A 21,271-nucleotide genomic window follows, 5' to 3' on the forward strand; every position below is an offset into this window, starting at 1 on the left:
ATGCCTTGTGATAATAATTTGCACTACTTTTTCGAGTTCTCTTGTGCTTTGTGACTGAAGTGATATGTGTTCATGTTTTTCAATGTGTGTGTTAACCAACTAACAATGTTTTTTGAAGTTTGTTTCCGTTTTAAATCAAAACATTTTGTAACCATTCATCCCAAATCTGTGCACTGACTTTTCTAGAGCTTTGCGTCACGGTGTGAGAGGGATTTGGAAAATAAAACATGCTCAAATTGTGAAGTCTTGTAACATAATTATTTATTATTTTTATTTCATTTTAAAAAATCTTTTCTGAACCCCTCTACATATTTTTTATTGCAATTTGGTGAGTAATAATAAAAATATTTTTAATTTAAGTCCCTTTTTTGTGTATTGTGTATTTGTTAGCCATAAATTGTAGATACATTTCATATTTTTATGACTTATGTTTTATTTTTGTTATTTGTATTGACAATTAATTAGAAGTTCTTACAATTGGTATAACTCTTGCATATTCAAAACAAGAAATACCAATTATTTTTATGAAATGGTAATTATTCAGAATTTGCTTTACACTTAATAGATAATGATCACACGTATAAGCATTATCAATAAAATTTAGAAAGGTGTGTTGAGATGGTTTGGGCATGTGAATTGAATGAGTGAAGAAAGAACAGTAAAACAAATTTATGAGGTGAATGTGGTTGGTAATAGAAGCAGAGGAAGGCTGAGGAAAACTTGGCATTATCAATTATTTCAAATAGTTGAAAGTAGTCAGGTTAAAAGTTGGAATAATCGGCTTGTATGTATTGTGTATTGTATCTAATTTTCTAATTTAAATATAACTGTTTTAAAATCACAATAAATATTTTATTGTAACTTAATTATTATGTCTACTGGTTTGAAGCTAACCGTTTATTTTTCAAGACTGATAGTAGTATGTATGTATGATGAGATGCATGAATGTGGAAGAGATAAAGATTCGTTGCAAAGATAGAATGGTGTGATGTTCTATTCTCTATGCCTATCCCTGCGGGGAAGTGGAGTGATGGTTATTCAGTTAGTTTTGTTTTTATGAATTTTAGAAAGGTGTTCTACATATCTTGGTGCGGCATGGGAACACCTTTTGGAGAGTGTAAGATAATACAGGGTCATCGAAAAATAGTGCCAGCGTTTAAAATAACTGTTAAAATGGTTTTGATCTTAAAATGTGCACAGTTTTTTTTCCCATTTGTGCACCGTTCGTCACTGTGCAGATGTTTAGTCTAGTTGATTTCTTGCCACTTACGTGCAATCATTTCAGGAGTAACTGCCAGGATAGCGGCAGAAATTTTCTCCCGCAGGTGATCCAAATCCCGAATCTTTCCTGCGCACACAATGTTTTCAATGTACCCCCAGAAAAATAAATCCAAAGGGGTAAGGTTAGGACTTCTTGGAGGCCAGGCAATGGGGGCTCCTCTACCGATCCAGCCGTTGGGAAAGTGTGTCTTCAATGCTCTGCGTATTTGGTGTGCGAAAATCAAGGTCACACCACCCTCAAAACAAAACTTAAGTTCACCAGGTAGCGTTTAGTGACAGAATTAACCGTTTAACATAAAGGGTTTCGGTGCTATAATTTTTTTAAATGATGGCATTATTTTTCGATGACCCTGTACTTGCAGCTTCAATTTATGCTAATAATAATAGATACAATTTATATATCAACCCGTTCCAGGACGTTCTCAGAAGCGTATAGGTTAATCCGATAAAGTAGCAGAATTGTAAATATGTTATATTTAAAAAAAAAACTTTATTTCATTATATAATTTTTGACGAGCTTGTGTCTTCCGCAGGGTGCCAGGTCCGGAGCCGAGGGCTCCCGCACCAGCTCGGTGCTCCCCGACCTCCTCAGCCAGGCGGGACGGCCAGCCACGCCCCCCCCTCGTCACGACAAACCGCAAGGCGAAGAGGTTTGTGCCCATCCATACTCGATTGCCTGGTGGGGTCACTTTGTCGCCCGAGAATCAGATTCTACCATATCTTTAGATGTCGCGACCAAAATTGGTAACAGCTGTTTTCTAATTAAAATATAACTTTGTTTTAAAACCACTGTAATCATTTTATTATAACTTAATTATAATGTCTACCAGTTTCGAAGCTAACCGCTTCTTTTTCAAGACTGATTAAAAACTTTTTAGCTTCAAAACCGGTAGACATTATGATTAAGTTATAAGAAAATGTTTATAGTGATTTTAAAACAAAGTTATATTTTGATTATAAAACGGAAAATCACAAAGTTAGTGCTTCTAATATAAATTATACAGCTCTTCAACCTTCAACGTCCCAAGGACGCAACTCTAAAATTTAGACTTGTTTTTACATACTGCGTTTGAAAATGATGCGGAATGCATCGAAACACGTTTCACAATAGATTTCAAGAAATAAAAATCAAACTGTGCGTCAGGTGCCAGTCCAGGGTAATATCAAATAAATGTAGAGTGAAAAAACACTTTCAAAATATTTATTTTGACCCTCTCTGGGAATCAAACCCGGGACACTATAGAAGCAGACTAAATTATCAAGCATCTTTAATAAGACAGCCATAACTGTTACTCAATGGCCCATAGATGCCAATGTAAAACTCATTCAATTTGTTAATAACATATCATATTTTGTTGACTGGTTGACATGAATACCACAATCTAAACGTACCCATAGATGGCAGCGTAACGCTTAAATTCATTTATAATTTGTATTGGCGTCTTATCCTCACTGTAGTTTTAATAAGGCTTATTTTTTAAAGCTGTTTATTAAGTCTGCAGTGCCCTTAAGAAATTGTGTTTGAAAAGCTGTTTTTCAATTTTGGTATGACGGGATATATTACAAATTGATTCTCATTACATATGTGGATGGATAGTGGGTTAGCATACTACATATGGCTATTGCAAGGCAAAACACAAGCGCATTACATATGCAAAATACAGTATGTCTACTGTTCCCGTTTAAGCAAAAGGCATTGCGTAAATTACAAATGTTGTCTATATTATTACTTATTTGTACTCCATTTTAAGGTATTAACCATTTTGGCGCTGAGATTTTTTCTTATATGCGTATGCTAAAATAGCTGAAGAGGTTTTTTTTTTTACCAAAATCGCCCTTTTCATTAGGTATGTACTAAATCAACAATATTTTTCTGAAATATTGACCGATTTTAGTATTTCTTTCTGGTATTAGTGGAGAGCATATCAAACTACTTGAATAAAAAAGAATTTTGCAATAAACGTACTTATATATATATTTAAAAATAAATGCGATTTGAGGAAAAAAATAGACAACTTTCATTCAAAAGAATGTGTCTATGTCGTGTGAAATTAGCTAGTCCTTTTATTTTTGCTATCGATGTGCGTCCTCCAAATACATAGTAAACATTCTAATTTCATCATTACTATCACTACTTTGAGTATAAAAAACATTTTTATGCAGTGGACAATCACTTTCAACACCACTGTTGGTCGAATCTGACATTTCAAGGGTGAAAACAATAGGTTTTGACAAAAAATGTATGTATATTATTCACATGGAATTTGAAAAATTAGTTAAATTTGTTTATTTGTGAATATCATCGACGAATCAGAATTTTAGAGATGCACACGCTGCTCACAATCTCCCGGCTCGACCGCTAAAATACACTGGCTTCATTGTCCATATATCTACGGGTCGCACTTTTGGCAAAATATACCAGATCAGATATATAGCACTTTTATGGTTAATATCTAAAAAAAAATATTAATAAAAATATTAGGAGTTAGCCGTTTGATTCCGATGCATTGGATTATTCTAAAATTTGATTCTTGAATGCACCCATTGTGTTTTGTTTTGCATAGCCATTTTAAATATTTTTAAAAACGATTACATTAAAAATATTTTCACATACACTAGAGATGCAATGAATAATGATTTGACTAAATACCGGATATCTGGTAGTAAACCTTGACTGGCTACCCTGAGACTGAATTTCTATCATCTTGTAGCAATGTTTACGACAAGAGGCTCGTTCTGAAGCTGGTCACATATACATTAATAGACTTTGTCATTAGTTACCTACTTCTAAATACTGGAAAACTCATATACATTCACCATAATTTGCCGGAAGCAATTATAACCTTCAAGTTTGTACTTAAATTTGTGATTAATGTTTAGATGAAAAATTTATTCATTTTTAAAATAATTTAATTTGACTTTGGCCATGTTAAATCACTGTTTGGCTAGATATTGGGTCGGCCGAATAGTAACAGTATATATTTGTTGCATCTCTAACATACATCATATATATTAGATGCATACATGTATGTATGTATTTAAAAATTTGTATTTAAAAATAGTTTCCATTTGTCAATAATTTTATATGTTCCCGTGAAAACCAAGTCATTTTAATAAATTCTAGAATATTATGTACTGATCGATTTACACTTATTATGATAATATATTTTGTGTGTAATTTTTGATTTGAAATTAACGAATTTTATACATAATATATTTATTAGTCGTTAAGGTTTAAAAATTACTTTTGAAAATTTGAAAAATGTAATTTTTGATATCTAGTAACGAAGGAATCCGTCAATCCAAAGTGTAATTTGTCATAATGTTATTTATTTGTACCGCTAAATATTTGAGTACATATTGGTAAAATTAGGGTAAAATTTTTTAACAAGTTTTTTCTTGTCTAGATTTTGTAGATTACGCATATGTTTGTATCTTACATATAATTATTATTATTAATATGATTGTTATCATCAAAATGGAGATGTGAAGTTCATGGACCGCCTTTTATTGGTAAAAAATATATATTTATACAGTAGAGTCGCGAAAACTCGGCCTAATGTGAACCGAAGGGTGGCCGAGTTATCGGAAATGTGGTTAAAAAATAATAAGAAGGAGTATTTCCTCAGAAAATACAGTACTCTACTTGTATGTATTGCTTGCTTGAGAATTGAACAGAGAATTAATTGCCCAAATACCCTTACACAAAGGAAAAGTAGATACTTTATTTACTACATTTTACTTATTAGCCTTTGCCACACGAAAATCAAAATGAATTAATACGAAGTGAACTGTAATTTACCTGATGAGACAGACCTCAGAAAAAAACGTTGTGAAGGCATAAAGCTGTCTTTAGTGACAAATTTTCGCTCTGCCAGGGTGTGACGGAGTTATCCGAACTACCACATTATCGAGTGCCGGTTTATCGGGACTCTACTGTACTAATTTTTTGTTGTGTTTAAACGGAGGTGCCTACAAACATTGCTTACATGAACAGACAAACGTGTGCAAAGTTATAAAAATATGTGCCATATCAATCTACAATTGATGAACAATGAAATTTTTCTATAAAGATTGCCGTTTTATTTTTTTTTCATTACACAAGGTATTACTGGAATTTAAATTTACTTACATGAATATAATATTTTGCTTCCAAATTTTTACATTGATATTTTATCGAATTCCATGTGTGCATGTTAAATTATATGGGGTTAATTGTCTAGTTCTTTAATGATATAAGCAGCTCACATCTATATACATATACAATATCGGGCACCAAATGTTATACTCATTTATTATACGGAGCACAGAATCAGAATCCTACAACACTCTTCCATGACTTCTAAGAACTTGCTTACATACACAAATATCCGGGTATCACAAAATTGTACTTGCAAATGCACTCCGCTTTTATTCTGTACGCCAAGAAAATATATCATTCACACCCATTAGGCTAAGAAAATCATGCAAATCGCTGATTAAATGCCAAAGGGCCGCAACGAAAAAAAAATTAAACTCTTTATTTCAAAAATGGACATTTCTAACGCTAGAATCATGGGTGTCTTTTTCAACACATTGACTGCATCATCCTAGCAAAGAACGCCGACTAGAAGTTATCTCGCACTGTGTGTACTTGCCATATTCATGCAGCTATGATGAAATTCCTAGTATATCAGTGCTAATCTGGATAGATGGCGCACGGGAAGAGAACAAAAAATCAATGCTGGCTTACATGAACAGAAAATTTATTAATAAATGAACAGAAAATATAATTGTAATTTTTTTTATTAAAAATCAAGAAGTAAATAATATAATTACAATTTAACTTTGTTTTAAAATCACCATAAATATTTTATTATAACTAATTATAATGTTTACCGGTTTCGAAGCCAACCGCTTCTTTTTCAAGACTGATTAATACTAGTATTAATACTGAACAGTCTTGAAAAACAAGCGGTTAGCTTCCAAACCGGTAGACATTATAATTAAGTTACAATAAAATATTTATAGTCATTTTAAAACAAAGTTACATTTTAATTATAAAATGGAAATTCACAAAGTTAGTCCTTCAAATATAAATTGTATATAAAATAATATTTTTAAAGAATTTGCTTTTTAGGCTGGAATTCTGAAAATTGCCATTGCAGTCAACGTGTTAGTTAAATTAAATTTAAAAAGCAGCTTTTGCGTTCGGTTTTCGGTTAGAAAACTGTACAGAATAAACGAGTGAGTGCGTTTCCAACCGTATCCGCTTGGCTTTGAGTTCACATCTCCATACGGGTGTACGGGTGCTCCGTGTATGTGTGTACGCTCACACGTGTGTGTTCTGTCCCCCCTCCCGCCCCCCCCGAGCTGGCCGTAAGCGGTGGAGGCGCCGTGCGCCGCGTGCGCGACACCCCCACGTAAGTACGCTCTCCACGTATCATCATCATCATCGCACCGCACCGGCGTGCCGTCGCCATAGCGGTAGTGTTGGCAGGGTATTGGTGTATAGTGCCTCAGTGCCCGATGGCAAATTAAAACTGTGACTGTTCTTCTTCTTCTTCGAACACTTATCTGCATCCGACGGTTGCAATAGAGTGTAATAACGCATAGGGCGCTATCTCAAATTGATGCAATGTTGCTTTGATCAGTCCGGCGTTTCAGGTTCCAATATTACCCTGGGCCGGTCTCTGAAGTGCGAGAGAGATCACCTTGCCTTCATGAAAGTAAAAATTAAGATAGCACTGCGTCAATATGAAGCAGTGCCCTATGCACCATTGGGTAAAGTGAGATAATGACTTATAATTTTTTTATTGTTACCTCCTTGTAAATAATTTTTACTATTACCTCCTTGAAAAATTTTCAAAGCAGTATATTTCGGTAGTGTAAAGGCAAAGGGGTGTATCTGTCAAATTTTTCATTTTCTAAGTTTGTTCTACAAAATGTCTAAAATAGCGTATTCCATAATCTGGCAAAAAAATATAGCAGTAGTTGCTATATTTTTTTAGTTTTATTGAGATATGTACATATAAAAAATACATAAAACAAATGAGTTATTTAATTTTACAAGTTTGTTTTTGCTCTCCTGTAAAATTTGGTCTGAGACAGATATGCCCCTTTGCCTTTACACTGCCGATTTTCACTCACAAGTTTTCCTAAATGATCTCACAGTTTGTCCGTGAAAAATCTTTTTTGATACTCGGTTGATCCAACGGCCTGATATGGAACCGATTCTGGTCACTTTTGGGTGATTTGATTATATTTTGTCGCAGTTTTATTTTGTCACAGGGCTCGTAATACTACCCCCGCCTTTATCTGTATTCACTCCTCACACAAGTAGGCTAACTGTCACTGTGAAAGCTTCCTGTCAAGGTTTTTTGTACTTGTATATACTATAATTCATCCTCTGTTGGTGACAAACTGCAAATGTACAAATGTTTCGTGTTACGGGTGGTAACACAATACATTTGTGAGGTGTCTGCGTCTGTATTTGCAATTTGTTCTAAAATCATCCTTTTGTGCAATAACCTTCAATTGAGTTGGCAAATGAAAAAAAAGTCACAATATTTTTTTAAAATTCACATATCGTAGTTGTACAGGAGAAAGTGACTAACTAACAAAACGTAAAATGTTCAGGACGGCCATTTAAGTCGCTTTTGCTTGGCAAGAAAATAAACATCAATGCAGTTAGTCATTTTTAACAAGACAATATATTATACTTCCAAGTTTAAAATTCCCCTGGGATTTTAAACTTGGAAGTATATATATATAAGTATATGTATATTTTTTTAAATAAAAATTTTTGATCAGGGTTCCAATGGAATTTAAAAAAAAAATCTTATAAGAAAAATTATTTGAACAAAATTGACGGTTCTTGCATATTAAATGTTAATATAGTCACAGTATTATCTGTTTAATATAACTGTTTTAAAATTTATGGGCTCAGCGGAAGATAGTGTAAACCCTTGTTTTCAAAGCTTGAAATATAATTTTTTTTTATTTTATATTTTCTTCAGTCATTGTGTTCTTATTTATTTATCTTCATTTCAAGAGGGTCGTATGGCATATACATAATAAACAATACAATAAAAATAATATATGCTACTAAAATAATATAGATGGGTAATCGCACTCATATCCGATATATGAATGTGATGTTGCTTTTCTAACTATTCTTAGATCTTAAGATAATAATGCTCACCAATGTATGTGGTATGCGATAGAATCATGCCATCTCGCATTCATGCTAGCATCATCATGGCACAGCACTTTCATTACGCAATCATCCCTACAGAAGTTTCACTTTGAAAATATCTATGTCAACAATTATTATCACCATAATAACTTCTTGTATTGAACTGCGCATTCTTGATTGTGATTTTATATTACAATTTATTGAAGATAACCCATTAATAGATTAATCAAAAGTTAACCAAAAATTAACCGACTTATCCATACGAATGTATGTGATACTTCTGCTATATTATCACCTGAACGCGGGAAGACATATCTCGTATGTTCATCAAAAGTTGTTGTCAAACCGAAGAGCCGATAACCTTTCCTTTGTGTATTCAACAATCAAGATAAAATTTCTTAAATAGGATGCAGTGCCCTATGCACCACTAGGTGCAGATAAGGTTAAAAAAATTGTTAGATTAAAAATGACAAAATAAATGGCGGGTTTTAGTAATTTTCAATCATCAGTTTTGGACAGTGAGATTTGTACATACTTCCGAAAGGTTAATGGTCTATAACTATTGCAGTTTCGAAAGATGAGCACAGAGAATGCCAAAAATTGTTGCAATTTTTTTTTCTTCCTTAATCTCTGTGTGAAAATAACCTACGGAAAGTTTCCTTGATTGATTGCTGTAATTTATTTAAACACATTGTTTACGGGAAACGCTTAAAAGCGTATTTTTCACACTGTTGGTAGAGAGCGAGAGACGCTTATAAGCGTTCTTTTTGCTTACTTTTGGTAGAGAGCGAGAGACGCCAAAAAAAATATTGTACAGATGGGAATTGGGTTTGCGGTTACTTGTGATTAGTATACTGAGGGTCGGGCGGCAGGCTGTCTTAGTATAATTAGGGTCGGGGTTGATGAAAAAACCACCTGACAACAATGTGTTAAGACCGCCATTCACAAACTGATGCATACAAAATAAGTACGATGATCATGCATGATGAATAAATTGTATCAAAGGCCGGCCAAAAATATTTGAAAATTTTTTATGGAAATTTGCAAATTTTTACAGTAATTAATCACATCACTGGCAGCAATACTAAGAGTCAAAATTATTATTTTATTTATTTTCCCATTTGTTAAAATTTCACGGCCTTGAAAGATAATCAACTGGCAACATTGTGAGATGTTTGACGTGGAAAAATTTACGCTTTATTTAGTAAAATAACCTCGCGCAGACTGACATGCCTAACCTTAAAATTGCTTTTAAAACAATTATGTGTCCGCCTCCGAAGTGTAATGGTCAGCACGCTCGGCTACCGTTCTGGAGGTCCCGGGTTCGATTCCCAAGGGGGGTAAAATAAATATGAGTGATTTTTTCACTGTCATATTTATTCAATATTATCCTGGACTGGTACCTGAAGCGGAGGGCTGATCACCTTTCCTTCATGTGTAAACGATCAAGATAACACTGCGTTTAATATGACGCAGTGCCCTATGCACCATTGGGGTGCGGATAAGGGTTTTAATATTTAATAATGTGTCTGGTATAAGAATTATCTATATCTGACAACTGAAATGAAAGCATAATTTGGTCAGAAGAATCATGTGTGCTTTGCTTCGAAAATATATGTCAAACTACCATATGCTACAATCTTTTGTACATTTACATTATTTGTAAAAAAAAGTGGCCACTTGATTTGAGTCCCGATATTTACATTGATATGGTCACCCCACCAAATCCCCGCCAATTAATAATTTGATAAATTATTTGCCCGTACGACATACGGGTAAAAAAATTGGTCTTTGCGGATTTCCCGTATGGACTGTAGTGGACTCCATCGCGTAATGTTGGAAACATAGGAAATAAAGTATTATTTCTTATGTTTCCAACATATATTAATATCATATATTCCAAATAAAAGACCTTCCCTTTTTCCAAATTAAATCTCATCAGTCAAAGGGTTTATTGTTATTATTTTACCATATCGCTCACTCCTTTCAAGAATGTCAAAAATCAAAAAACTTTTCAGGAGAACGTTTTTAAAGTTTAAAAATATAATACAATGTATTAAAAATAAATATCAATCCACTTATTGAACTTTTTACTGTGCAACAGATCTTTTTAGGTAAAACCTGAAAGTTTTTTCTCCATTTAAAAAATATTTAGTATATTTAAAAAAAAATTAATTAAACAATACCTTTTCTTCAAAATGCAAAAACAACACTTTCTGCCCTGTACAGGGTAAATATTAACCTAAAAATATGCCTCTTTTGCTGGGATATAGTACATTTTCTGGGCATTCTGAAAACATGCACATCTGAAAATTGTCAATTTTGATTTATGACGTTCTTGAAAGGAGTGAGCGATATATGCTCCCTTTGTGGATTATATGGAGTCTACAAACTGCCAGACTTTGCTGTCAGCCGCCAGCTGTCTAGCATCCTCCAAGTCAAGTCCGCATCCCGAAGTTCAGACAAAAACTGCCGACGAATTGTCAGCAGTGGTCGTCTTAGGCCTCGCAAACCTGATGCCTTGCAAAAGAGGGTTAATTAAAGTCAGTCAAAGGGTTAAATAATGTAAATGAACACCTCGTCCATACGGAATGTTCCCAGTCAAATTTCCATATAGTAAAAAAGACTATGTAAAATATGAAAATAATTAAACAAATATTTCTGGTCGGCTTTTAAATCTCATTGTGAATGTATTACTTTATATAAATGTTGTATAAATGTGCTTAGGTGTACTGTTTTCTTTATAATTTACTTTTATTTTTATTTCTGTTTCTTTTTTTTAACAGTTCTTTTATTTCAGAAACATTTGCGTACATTATTAATTTAATTTTCGTGGTTTTGGTGAAATTGGTGGAGACGTTTTTTTATTTATATTCATTTTCATTCATTTAATTTTGTAACATTTCGCCATTAATATATATATCATCTATCATGTCTTGTGGTAAAATACATGTGTATGTTCTGCTTGATTGTCTAGTGAATTGCATTATCTGCTTATAATTTTATATTTTTAATTTTTAAGTAAAGATTGTTTTTTTTTATTTATATCTATGTAGTTGAATACTTTCAGTCTGCGCTCATATCTTAAAATTTTGTATTTATTTTTATCTGTTTTAAAATTTCAACTGTTGTCTTAATTCAAAGTATTACAACAGATATTTCAAATTGAATACAAATAGAGAAAATATTTTGAGTTTTTTTTTTAATGTTATTTTTTTCTTCCTTTTATTTTATAATGAGCCGGCTGAAATGAGGATACTGGAAGCAAATAATCTCCAAACAATTTCCATATAACATAAATATTAACTTTTTCATTAATTGATTTCAGCTTCAGTATAAAAACATAAATATAAATATTTACTTTTTCATTAATTGATTTCCGTCAAATCAGATTATTTACTGAGTCGCATTTTAGCTAAATCAGATTTTTTTATTGGGTTACATTTCGGCCAAATCAGATTGTTTATTGAGTCACATTTTCGCCGAATCAGATTATTTATTGAGTCACATTTCGGCCGAATCAGATTATTTATTGAGTCACATTTCGGCCAAATCAGATTATTTATTGAGTCACATTTCGGCCGAATCAGATTATTTATTGAGTCACATTTCGGCCAAATCAGATTATTTACTGAATTACATTTTGATCAAATCATGTTATTTATTGAGTCGTATTTCGGCCAAATCAGATTATTTACTGAATTACATTTTGACCAAACCAACCAAATCATGTTATTTATTGAGTCGCATTTCGGCCAAATTAGATTATTCACTGAATTTCATTTTGACCAAATCAACCAAATCATATTATTTATTGAGTTGCATTTCGGCCAAATCAGATTATTTACTGAGTTACATTTTGACCAAATCAACCAAATCATATTATTTATTGAGTCGCATTTCGGCCAAATCGGATTATTTACTGAATCACATTTCAGCCAAATCAGGTTGTATTGAGTCATATTTCGGCTAAATCAGATTATTAATTAAGTCACCTTTCAGTCAAATTGAATTATTTATTAAGTGAAATTTCGTTCAAATTAGATTATTCATTAGTTTGGAGATCATTGCGTTTGCTTCCAATACTCCTCGATGTATTTTTATTATTAAATGTATTGTTTTAGTAATGTAATATTGTGATGTTTTCAGTTCCACCGCTCGCGGCACAGTCCCCGCTCCCCCGCCTCCGCCTCCGCCTCCTCGGCGGCATCCACCCCCTCCAAGTCCTTCCTGGGCGGCTCGCCGGGCCCGCTCAGCAGTCAGTTTCTGCCCCTGCAACAGAAGCAGCGCAGCTTCCTGACCTTCGGCTTCGGCGCCGGCGGCAGCGGCGGCCCCTCGCGCCGCGAGAGCCACGTCAACGTCAACGTCACGCCCACCAGCCACGACGTCGGCAGCGACACGCCCGAGATACGCAAGTACAAGAAGCGCTTCAACTCGGAGATACTCTGCGCCGCGCTCTGGGGTGAGTTTGCAGCTCTTCATCGCAGATTTAAAAAGCACCGATGATTCGCCGATGGGATAATTCAAATTTTACCATACTTGGAAAATTTACAAAATTTTAATCCTTCCAACATTGCTTTAACCACTCCTGTGGCCAACCTCTTGGAAGAAAGTCGGTCAAAGAAGCCACCCTTTTTTTCACTATTATGTTTTTTTTTTAAATATAATAAATCAGTATAAAACATAAATAAACAATATTGGGAAAGAAAAAAAAACAAAGAAGGAATAGATATATCTAGACTGGTGGGGGGAATGATCCGAGCTGGATTCGGGCAAATCACTGTGTCAGCAAAATACCTACCCGAATTGTATTCGGGCAAATCAAACAAGTGTTTATTCTAAAATTTGAACCGTTTTAGCGCTGAGATTTTTTCTCATATGTATGCTAAAATTTCGGGGTGAAATTGGACATGGACTATTGTTTTCGCCCTTGCAATGTCGGATTCATCCAATAGTGATGATGAAAGCGCAGAAAAACGTTTGTTATACTCAAAGTATTCAATAGTGATGATTAAATTAGAATGTTTATCAATTGGAGAATGCACATCGATAGTCTGAGGACGAGTCATGAATGAAATGAATTATGTTTTTTCTGATATCGCACTTATTTTTAAATATATAGAAGTATTGTCCGTCTCCATATGTGGAGTGGTCAATACTTGAGAAAAATGTTGATGATTTTGTGCACACTTAATAAAAAGGAAAAATTTAGCAACAAAAGTCTTCAGCGATTTTAGCACATATCATTGGGTACTGGGTGTACTGGCAAAAGAGCTTAACTCGAAAATATGCAAATGATGCATATTATAAAGTTTTCAACGTTCTATAAACTGTTTAAGAAGTAAATTCAACATTGAGTTTAAAAGCAGGTATTTTATTCAGGCTCAAAGCTTTCAATAACAGGGATTATTCGAACAGGGTTTTTAGAGTTCACGTTTTTTGCCAATAAACCCACGATATATAAGAAGAAATCTCAGCACTAAAGCGGTTAAGAATGGATAGATATTACTACTAGAATTCAATTAATGACCTTCACATTCAGGCGTTAACCTCCTGATTGGCACGGAGAACGGGCTGATGCTGCTGGACCGCTCGGGGCAGGGCAAGGTGTACCAGCTGATCTCGCGGCGCCGCTTCCAGCAGATGGAGGTGCTGGAGGGCCAGAACATCCTGGTCACCGTGTCGGGCAAGAAAAACCGCGTGCGCGTCTACTACCTCAGCTGGCTCAAGAGCAAGATACTCAGGACGGACGGACTCGCGGATGTGAGTCCTTGGATTACTAAAGATAATAGCAATCAGTTGTTAAAGCACTTGTGCACCACAGGGAATTTAACTGTCCAGCACTCCGGTTAGCATAAAAAAATGGATGATTGGCTTGTGCACTTGTCTGTCATTTTCTGGATCAGTGCACGAATATGGCGCTAGAACTCCATCACGCTAATCTGTTGTAGTCGCTTTTATTTGAAAAAAACGGACTACCGGACAGTAAAATTTCGTATAGTGCACAAACGCCCTAAGAGGCCATAATGAAGCGGAAGATTGAGTGTGTGTGTGTGTGTGTCATTTTGTTGCTGAGATTGATTCATTCATTTATGAAGAAACATCTTCAGAAAGCATCTGCAAAAGGGCCTCTATAACCCGAACACAGAAAATTTACCCTATGTTCGGACTAGTGGAGCGTTCGGATTACAGTACAGAGAATCTGTATGGTATTTTTATCAAATAAAATTTTTAAAGAGACCTTTGTTATATATATTATGATTTTTGAAGTGAAATACACTGCTGACAAATTTCAGTAATTGGCTACCTCTGATTTATTTTGAGGGGAAGTATTCGGGGTTACCAAATCAGGTGTGGGTATTGTATGATCATGTGTGAATACATACCTCGCTCTTTGAACTCACCAGAAGATTGCTTAGCAATGTAAGTCGTACATATTTCCTCAAAAAAACAGTTTATTAATTTAAGATATAAAAATGTAATTAAAAGTTAAGGAATCTAAAACTAACTTGAACAAAATAAAAGTCATGGAATCAACACACTATCTGCTGGCGGATTCGCGCTTATAATAGAGATAAACATCTCTGAAAAGAAGTGAACACATTTAACCATACTGTATACATTGATATGAGATCAAAAGTCATGCGTAAAAATAACTTACAAGCAATTTACGATGAGTCGAGTGAAAAGGTAAAATTACCCTTCCCGCAGATAGTGTGTTAAGTTAACATTAATTCTTGCGGCGTGAAGTTCTTGGCTCTGGATGCAATTGGTCGAGTGGGCAGGTGACGAAAAAGAGAGCGATTGCACGTGTGTAAGGGCTTTTATAGCCTCCAATATGTCACTGTTGTAAACTGCCGCCTCGGTAGGTCCACTGTCTGTTTAGGGACCTACCTGGGTCACCACAATTTGATTGCGGTGCGTGCAGTGCCGTATCTAGCAGTGAGATGTGCGTCTTGGTTTTGCAGCAACAAGTGGAGAGGCGCAACGGGTGGATCAACGTGGGAGACCTGCAGGGCGCCGTGCACTTCAAGATAGTCAAGTACGAGCGGATCAAGTTCCTGGTCATCGCGCTCAAGGACAGCATAGAGATATACGCCTGGGCGCCCAAGCCCTACCACAAGTTCATGGCCTTCAAGAGCTTCGGGGAACTCATTCACAGGTCACTCCCATACCCACTTTCATATAAATAGCCAACAACCACGAAGAAATAAGAAGATTTTTATCGCTCATCAATTTTAGAGTCCCGGGAGCACAGACCAGAAACAAAAACTTATTTAAAATCCCTAAAATGCACACCGAGTCCTACCAAAATTCATTTTTAAATCGAGCCTGCAATATGTGCAATGAAATGCTTAATGAAATAAGACATCAATAATGTTTCTTTTAATACGTTTAAAATAAATATTGTTGATGTCTATTTGACCAGTTGATAGAGAAATTTTCTATATATGTAGTTATACTGTTATGACAGTTTATTTTAATTTTTTTATTTTTAGATTACTTAGGTGGAAGGAAACCTATAATTGGAATTGTTTTTTTTTTTTTGTATTCTATCATTTTATGTTATTTTTTTTTCGAAATATTCTCTTGGTTTTCCAAAAAAAAAAATTATAAAAAAAAAAAGAATACATGACAATGACAATGAGACAAGCCATCTGTGTTAGATTGGGAAAGCAGTGCGGCGAAACCATTTATGGTAGATGTTCCAATGATGAAATATGGAAAGAACGCAAGCCTGAGAAAAGCATTTTCAATTAAATTAAGAAAGGTGTGTTGAGATGGTTTTGACATGTGGAATGGATGAATGATATAAAACAAATATATGAGGCAAATGTAGTAGAGAAATAGAAGATAAAAAAGGAAGCTTGTCATGATTTCTTCAGGAGTCGGAATAATCGGCGGGTATGTGTAAGGAGATTCATGAATGTGGAAGAGGCGAAGAATGTGTGCGAAGACAGATCAGCGTGGCGATCCATTTTCTCTGCCTAAGCAGCGTGATGGTTAGTTACTTGTTTTTGTTGTTATTTAATTTAGCATTTTTATATTTTCAGACCCCTTTTAGTTGATCTCACAATAGAAGAAGGAACCCGCCTGAAGGTGATCTACGGCTCAGCGGATGGCTTCCACGCCGTGGACTTGGATTCAGCTACCGTTTATGATATTTATCTACCTAAACACGTACGTATAATATTCAATCGCAATATAAGCATAAAGCACTTGTATAAGACCACTTTTTTGATTTTATTAATGTAAACACGACTAGTTTTGATAACTACAGATGTTCTCATAAACAATGAGAACATCTTTAATAAATTACATACATTGAAGTGAATAATATTTATTTATTATAGCTATATTGTTTTTAAATGTTTAAATTATTGCAAATTGTAAAGCTCCCTTGAGATGATTTTGGAAGAAAACAGCGCTGTATAAATTTTGGTTGGTTGGAAGATATTGCTTTTTAGCAATAATCCCGTCAGTGTACTTATTTATTTTCTGTACATGAAGTTAAAATAAATAAATTGTCCAATAAATACATTAATAAACTCAAAAAGTAGTTTTATACAAATGTTCGCAGACCATATAGATATCTGAAATATGTCACTTCCTATATATAAAGCAATAATAATTACAATATTTCAGGCTAACAAATAATTCCTTGTTTTTTATATGTTCATCCTTGTTTAGATAAGTATTTTTCGAACCAATAATATACTTAAAAAGAGAAAACATATTATTTTATCATAAAGTATACATGTCTCGAATACTTTGTAGACCGCCGGCGCCATCTCCCCCCACTGCATCGTCCCCCTGCCAAACTCCAGCGGAATGCAGCTGTTGCTGTGCTATGACAACGAGGGCGTGTACGTAAACACATACGGCCGAGTGAGCAAGAACATAGTCCTACAGGTGAGAATAACTCCAATATCTACAGTTTGATTTTCAAATTCATGATCGATCAAATGTGTCGCCTACTTTCAAAATCCGCCAGATCCATGTAAGTCAATTTTACAAAAAATGCAATATTCTCCGGATAACGTTTATGTTTCAAAGATTTGTCTATCATTAGATAAAATATTATGAAATAGAATATTTAAAAATTTTTTTTGAATTTCTTCAGTATTTAAAAAAAAACACGAGACACAAACCGATAATGACTTTATCTTAATTTTTGACCTATCCCTGCTCTCTGATTGGCCGATATGGGTCAGAAGGCAAGTTTCATGAATATAGCAGAGTTTGAAATACAACGCTGTTTTCAAGTATTTTTTAGCAGGGTTTTCAAGTATTTCAATATTTTAAACAATAAAACCCACAATTGGCATTCCGATAGAGTATTTATTTTAAAATATAAAATTGGATCTGGCGGATTTTGAAAGTAAGCGACACAAATGATCCAATGGTCAAATAAGGTAAGAATACAAGGCATTAAGCATTATCCATCAAATTAAATAAGGTGTGTTGACATTGTTCGGGCATGTGAATTTAATGAGTGAGAAAAGAACGGTAAAATAAATTTATAAAGCCCATGTAGTTGGAAGTAAGAGCCGAGAGAGACCGAGGAAAGCTTGGCATGATCAAGTATTTCAAATACTTGGGGCACAAGTCTGAGATCAAATACTTGAAAGTGGTCAGGTTAGGAGTCGTAACAATCGGCGGGTATGTATGAGGAGATGCATGGACATAGAAGAGGCGAAGAATGTTTGCAAATACAGAGTGGTGTGGCGTTCTATTCTCTCTGCCTATCCCTGCGGGGAAGCGGCGTGATGGTTAGTTAGTTTAAGTCTGAGATACCATTATGGATAAAATTAAGAAAGGTGTGTTTCGATACGTGGAACAGATGAATGACAAAATAACAGCATAACAAATATATGAGGCGAATGTAGTGGAAATAGAAGACTGAGGAAAATTTTACATGATTTTGTCACGAGTCGGAATAATCGGCGGATGTGTATGAGGACATGCATGAATGTGGAATGAGGCGAAGATATTTTTTTTCTTTCTTTATTTTAAATTCTTTTGCATTATACAAACATGACATAAATTCAAATACAAAAAAAAAATGAATGAAATATAAATTTAAAAAAAGATCCCACAAAGGCATGGCCTGTGTGTGGTTATACAATATAATTTAGGTCATAGTAAAGGGCACTGGCAAAAATACAATAGGTATTATAAGTAGAACTAGAGTAATAGTGTTAATATAAAATACAAAATTTGCAATGACAGATTGGTGTGGTGTTCTATTCTCTGTTTTCCGCTGTGGCGAAGCGGTGTGATGGCTAGTTAGCACCGTACACACCTCGTTGAATAATTAGGATAACCTTGTTGATAATGACTGTTTGTCCAGTGGGGAGAGATGCCGACGTCGGTGGCGTACATCGGCACGGGGCAGATCATGGGGTGGGGCAACAAGGCCATCGAGATCCGCTCCGTGGAGTCGGGCCACCTGGACGGCGTGTTCATGCACAAGAAGGCGCAGCGGCTCAAGTTCCTCTGCGAGCGCAACGACAAGGTGTTCTTCTCCTCGGCCAAGGGCGGCTCCTCCTGCCAGATCTACTTCATGACGCTCAACAAGCCCGGCATGGCCAACTGGTAACCTGGCCGCGTACCATCAACCTCCACACATATGTACCATCTCTCGACACACATCTCTCGAGACCCATGCGATGGTAAACTCCGTACAATCGGTCACAATACTAACATTCTCCGTTTCTATATTGTGATAATATTGGCCAACTGGTAACCTGGCCGCCAACCTCCGCACATACCGTCTCTCGACACATATAGACCTATTTTATTTATTGTTTCGGCATTAACTTTGTGGTAAGACATGTTACAATAATTAAAGAAAACACTTCGTTTTTTACCACTTGAGTTTAATTATAGACTACATGTTTCAGAAGCTAAACTTCCATCATTCAGGTCTGTATAATAACTATACAGACAATAATAACATAATAACAGTTATTATACAGTCTGTATAATAACTATATAACAGTTATTATACAGACCTGAATGATGGAAGTTTAGCTTCTGAAACATGTAGTCTATAATTAAACTCAAGTGGTAAAAAACGAAGTGTTTTCTTTAATTATCATATAGACCTATACGATGGTAAACTCCGTACAATCGGTCACAATACTAACATTCTCTGTTTCTATATTGTGATCATTTTCGTGGTTATTTCTTGTAACTGCAGACAGTTGGTAGAATTCCATTTTAAATTTTTGGTAATATATCCAAAATTGAACAAGGTTGTTGGATTGAATTCTACTTTTATTTACATATATCGTAGTCATACAGGAGAAAGTGACCAAGTGCATTTTTTACAAAAACGTGAACATTGACTATTTGATGTAATACTAGCTTAATATTGCCCTGAAAAAAATTCCAAAGGATTTTGAACTTGGAAGTATAATATATTGACTGATTTAAAAATGACCAACTGCATTGATGTTTATTTTCTTGCCATGAAAAAAATACTTAAATGGCCCTCCTGGACATTTTACGTTTAGTTTAGTTGGTCACTTTCTCCTGTACGACTACGATATATGATAATATGTGACGCATTTCGTCTTATTAAGACATTATACACAGATGTTTGATAATGTCTTAATAAAACGAAACGTCTTAGTGTCTCTTGTTCCGACCCCGAGGATTCTGGCGCCCCGGAAGACCGCTGACGACCATTCACCGACTGTACTCAGCGGGACTTCGGGATGCTGGACTGACCTAGGAGGAAACCGAGGATATAAACAGAAAGAAAAAAGAGTACTTTGTGTAGTAATTGTCGCAAAATTAAACAATACATTGAAATCATCACAATAAAGAAGGGAAGTTTAACAATTTCTACAAATTTATATCTTGCTTTGTGACTATTTATAGTTGCTAAAGAATCAAACGTTTGACACCGTGTACGTGCGTATGCTACCCATACTTTAATTGTGTATCGAGAAAGGTCATCATTGCATGTTTGTCAGTTGGTGACTTTTACTGATACAGATAAAATCGACACAGTTTATCAAAGAGGAGATGCGTACAAAAATAATCATATATATATAAAAATATCGAGCAATCCTCTTTTATTACAATTTGTTTGGAGAGTGCAATGTTTGCCCCCAATACCCCTTATATGTTATACTCGTGGGGTTTTATGCCACGTTTCCTTCTCACTCGCACATTCGGGGAGGAGATACGGACAAAACATGGCGTGGAAACCCAGGAATATGCTATCTGCATCTAAATAGCCGTCACAATATAAGATGCTCTACTCAAATGTATGAATATGAAATCAATTGAAGGATTTATTTACCAAAAAAAGCTGTCTAAATATGACTACTTATTTTATAAAATTTTCAGCGTTTTCGGATGGGTTTACAGCACTGATCATATAGACCAATGTCACTAATGTTTGTAAATATTGGGTTGTTCAAAAAGTCACTTTTTATCTACTAGAATTTTGTAAAAAGCGAGGTTTTATTGAAGTATTCTAGTTCATAATTTCCCGCCTCGAGAATTACCTATCCACACTGGCAAGAACTCTTCTCTTAGAATTTTTACAATCTCTTAAAAGTTCAAGTTGAAGCACTCGGAAGTCTTGTGCAATTTTAACCTAACAAATTTACTAGACAACCTAATATTTGAACTACAGTCGATTTTTTTTAAACTGAAAAATGATCTTTTGAATGTTGTTGACCCATCTATAAATTTAACCCTGGATATAATGCGCGATAGTCAAACGCGCTAACCGCTCAAATGTATGCTTACTATTTTTCTCGAAAAATAACTAAGGATAGCTTTTTTTGC

The 21,271-nt window shown here is 34.8% G+C and overlaps 1 protein-coding gene across 9 annotated transcripts in view; it reads left to right on the top strand.

Annotated features, from left to right (window-relative positions):
• Positions 1-19,203, top strand: part of msn (serine/threonine-protein kinase msn) — a 47,860-nt gene extending 28,657 nt beyond the window's left edge. For 6 of the 9 annotated variants that reach the window (XM_088256596.1, XM_088256602.1, XM_088256597.1 and 3 more), the window contains 7 exons: positions 1,815-1,931; positions 12,608-12,920; positions 14,001-14,221; positions 15,427-15,620; positions 16,513-16,639; positions 17,237-17,371; positions 18,813-19,203. In XM_088256596.1, coding sequence (XP_088112722.1) covers positions 1,815-1,931; positions 12,608-12,920; positions 14,001-14,221; positions 15,427-15,620; positions 16,513-16,639; positions 17,237-17,371; positions 18,813-19,061 — 1,356 coding nt within the window. In that variant the 3' untranslated portion in view covers positions 19,062-19,203. The remainder of the gene's footprint in view (positions 1-1,814; positions 1,932-12,607; positions 12,921-14,000; positions 14,222-15,426; positions 15,621-16,512; positions 16,640-17,236; positions 17,372-18,812) is intronic. The other 3 variants (XM_088256600.1, XM_088256604.1, XM_088256601.1) reach the window with 1 other exon arrangement.
• The last annotated feature ends 2,068 nt before the right edge of the window (positions 19,204-21,271 follow it).

Source organism: Brachycentrus maculatus, unplaced genomic scaffold (assembly GCF_059751285.1).
Source record: "Brachycentrus maculatus isolate JH-2025_06_01 unplaced genomic scaffold, ASM5975128v1 h1tg000064l, whole genome shotgun sequence".
Taxonomy (NCBI): Eukaryota; Metazoa; Arthropoda; class Insecta; order Trichoptera; family Brachycentridae; genus Brachycentrus; species Brachycentrus maculatus.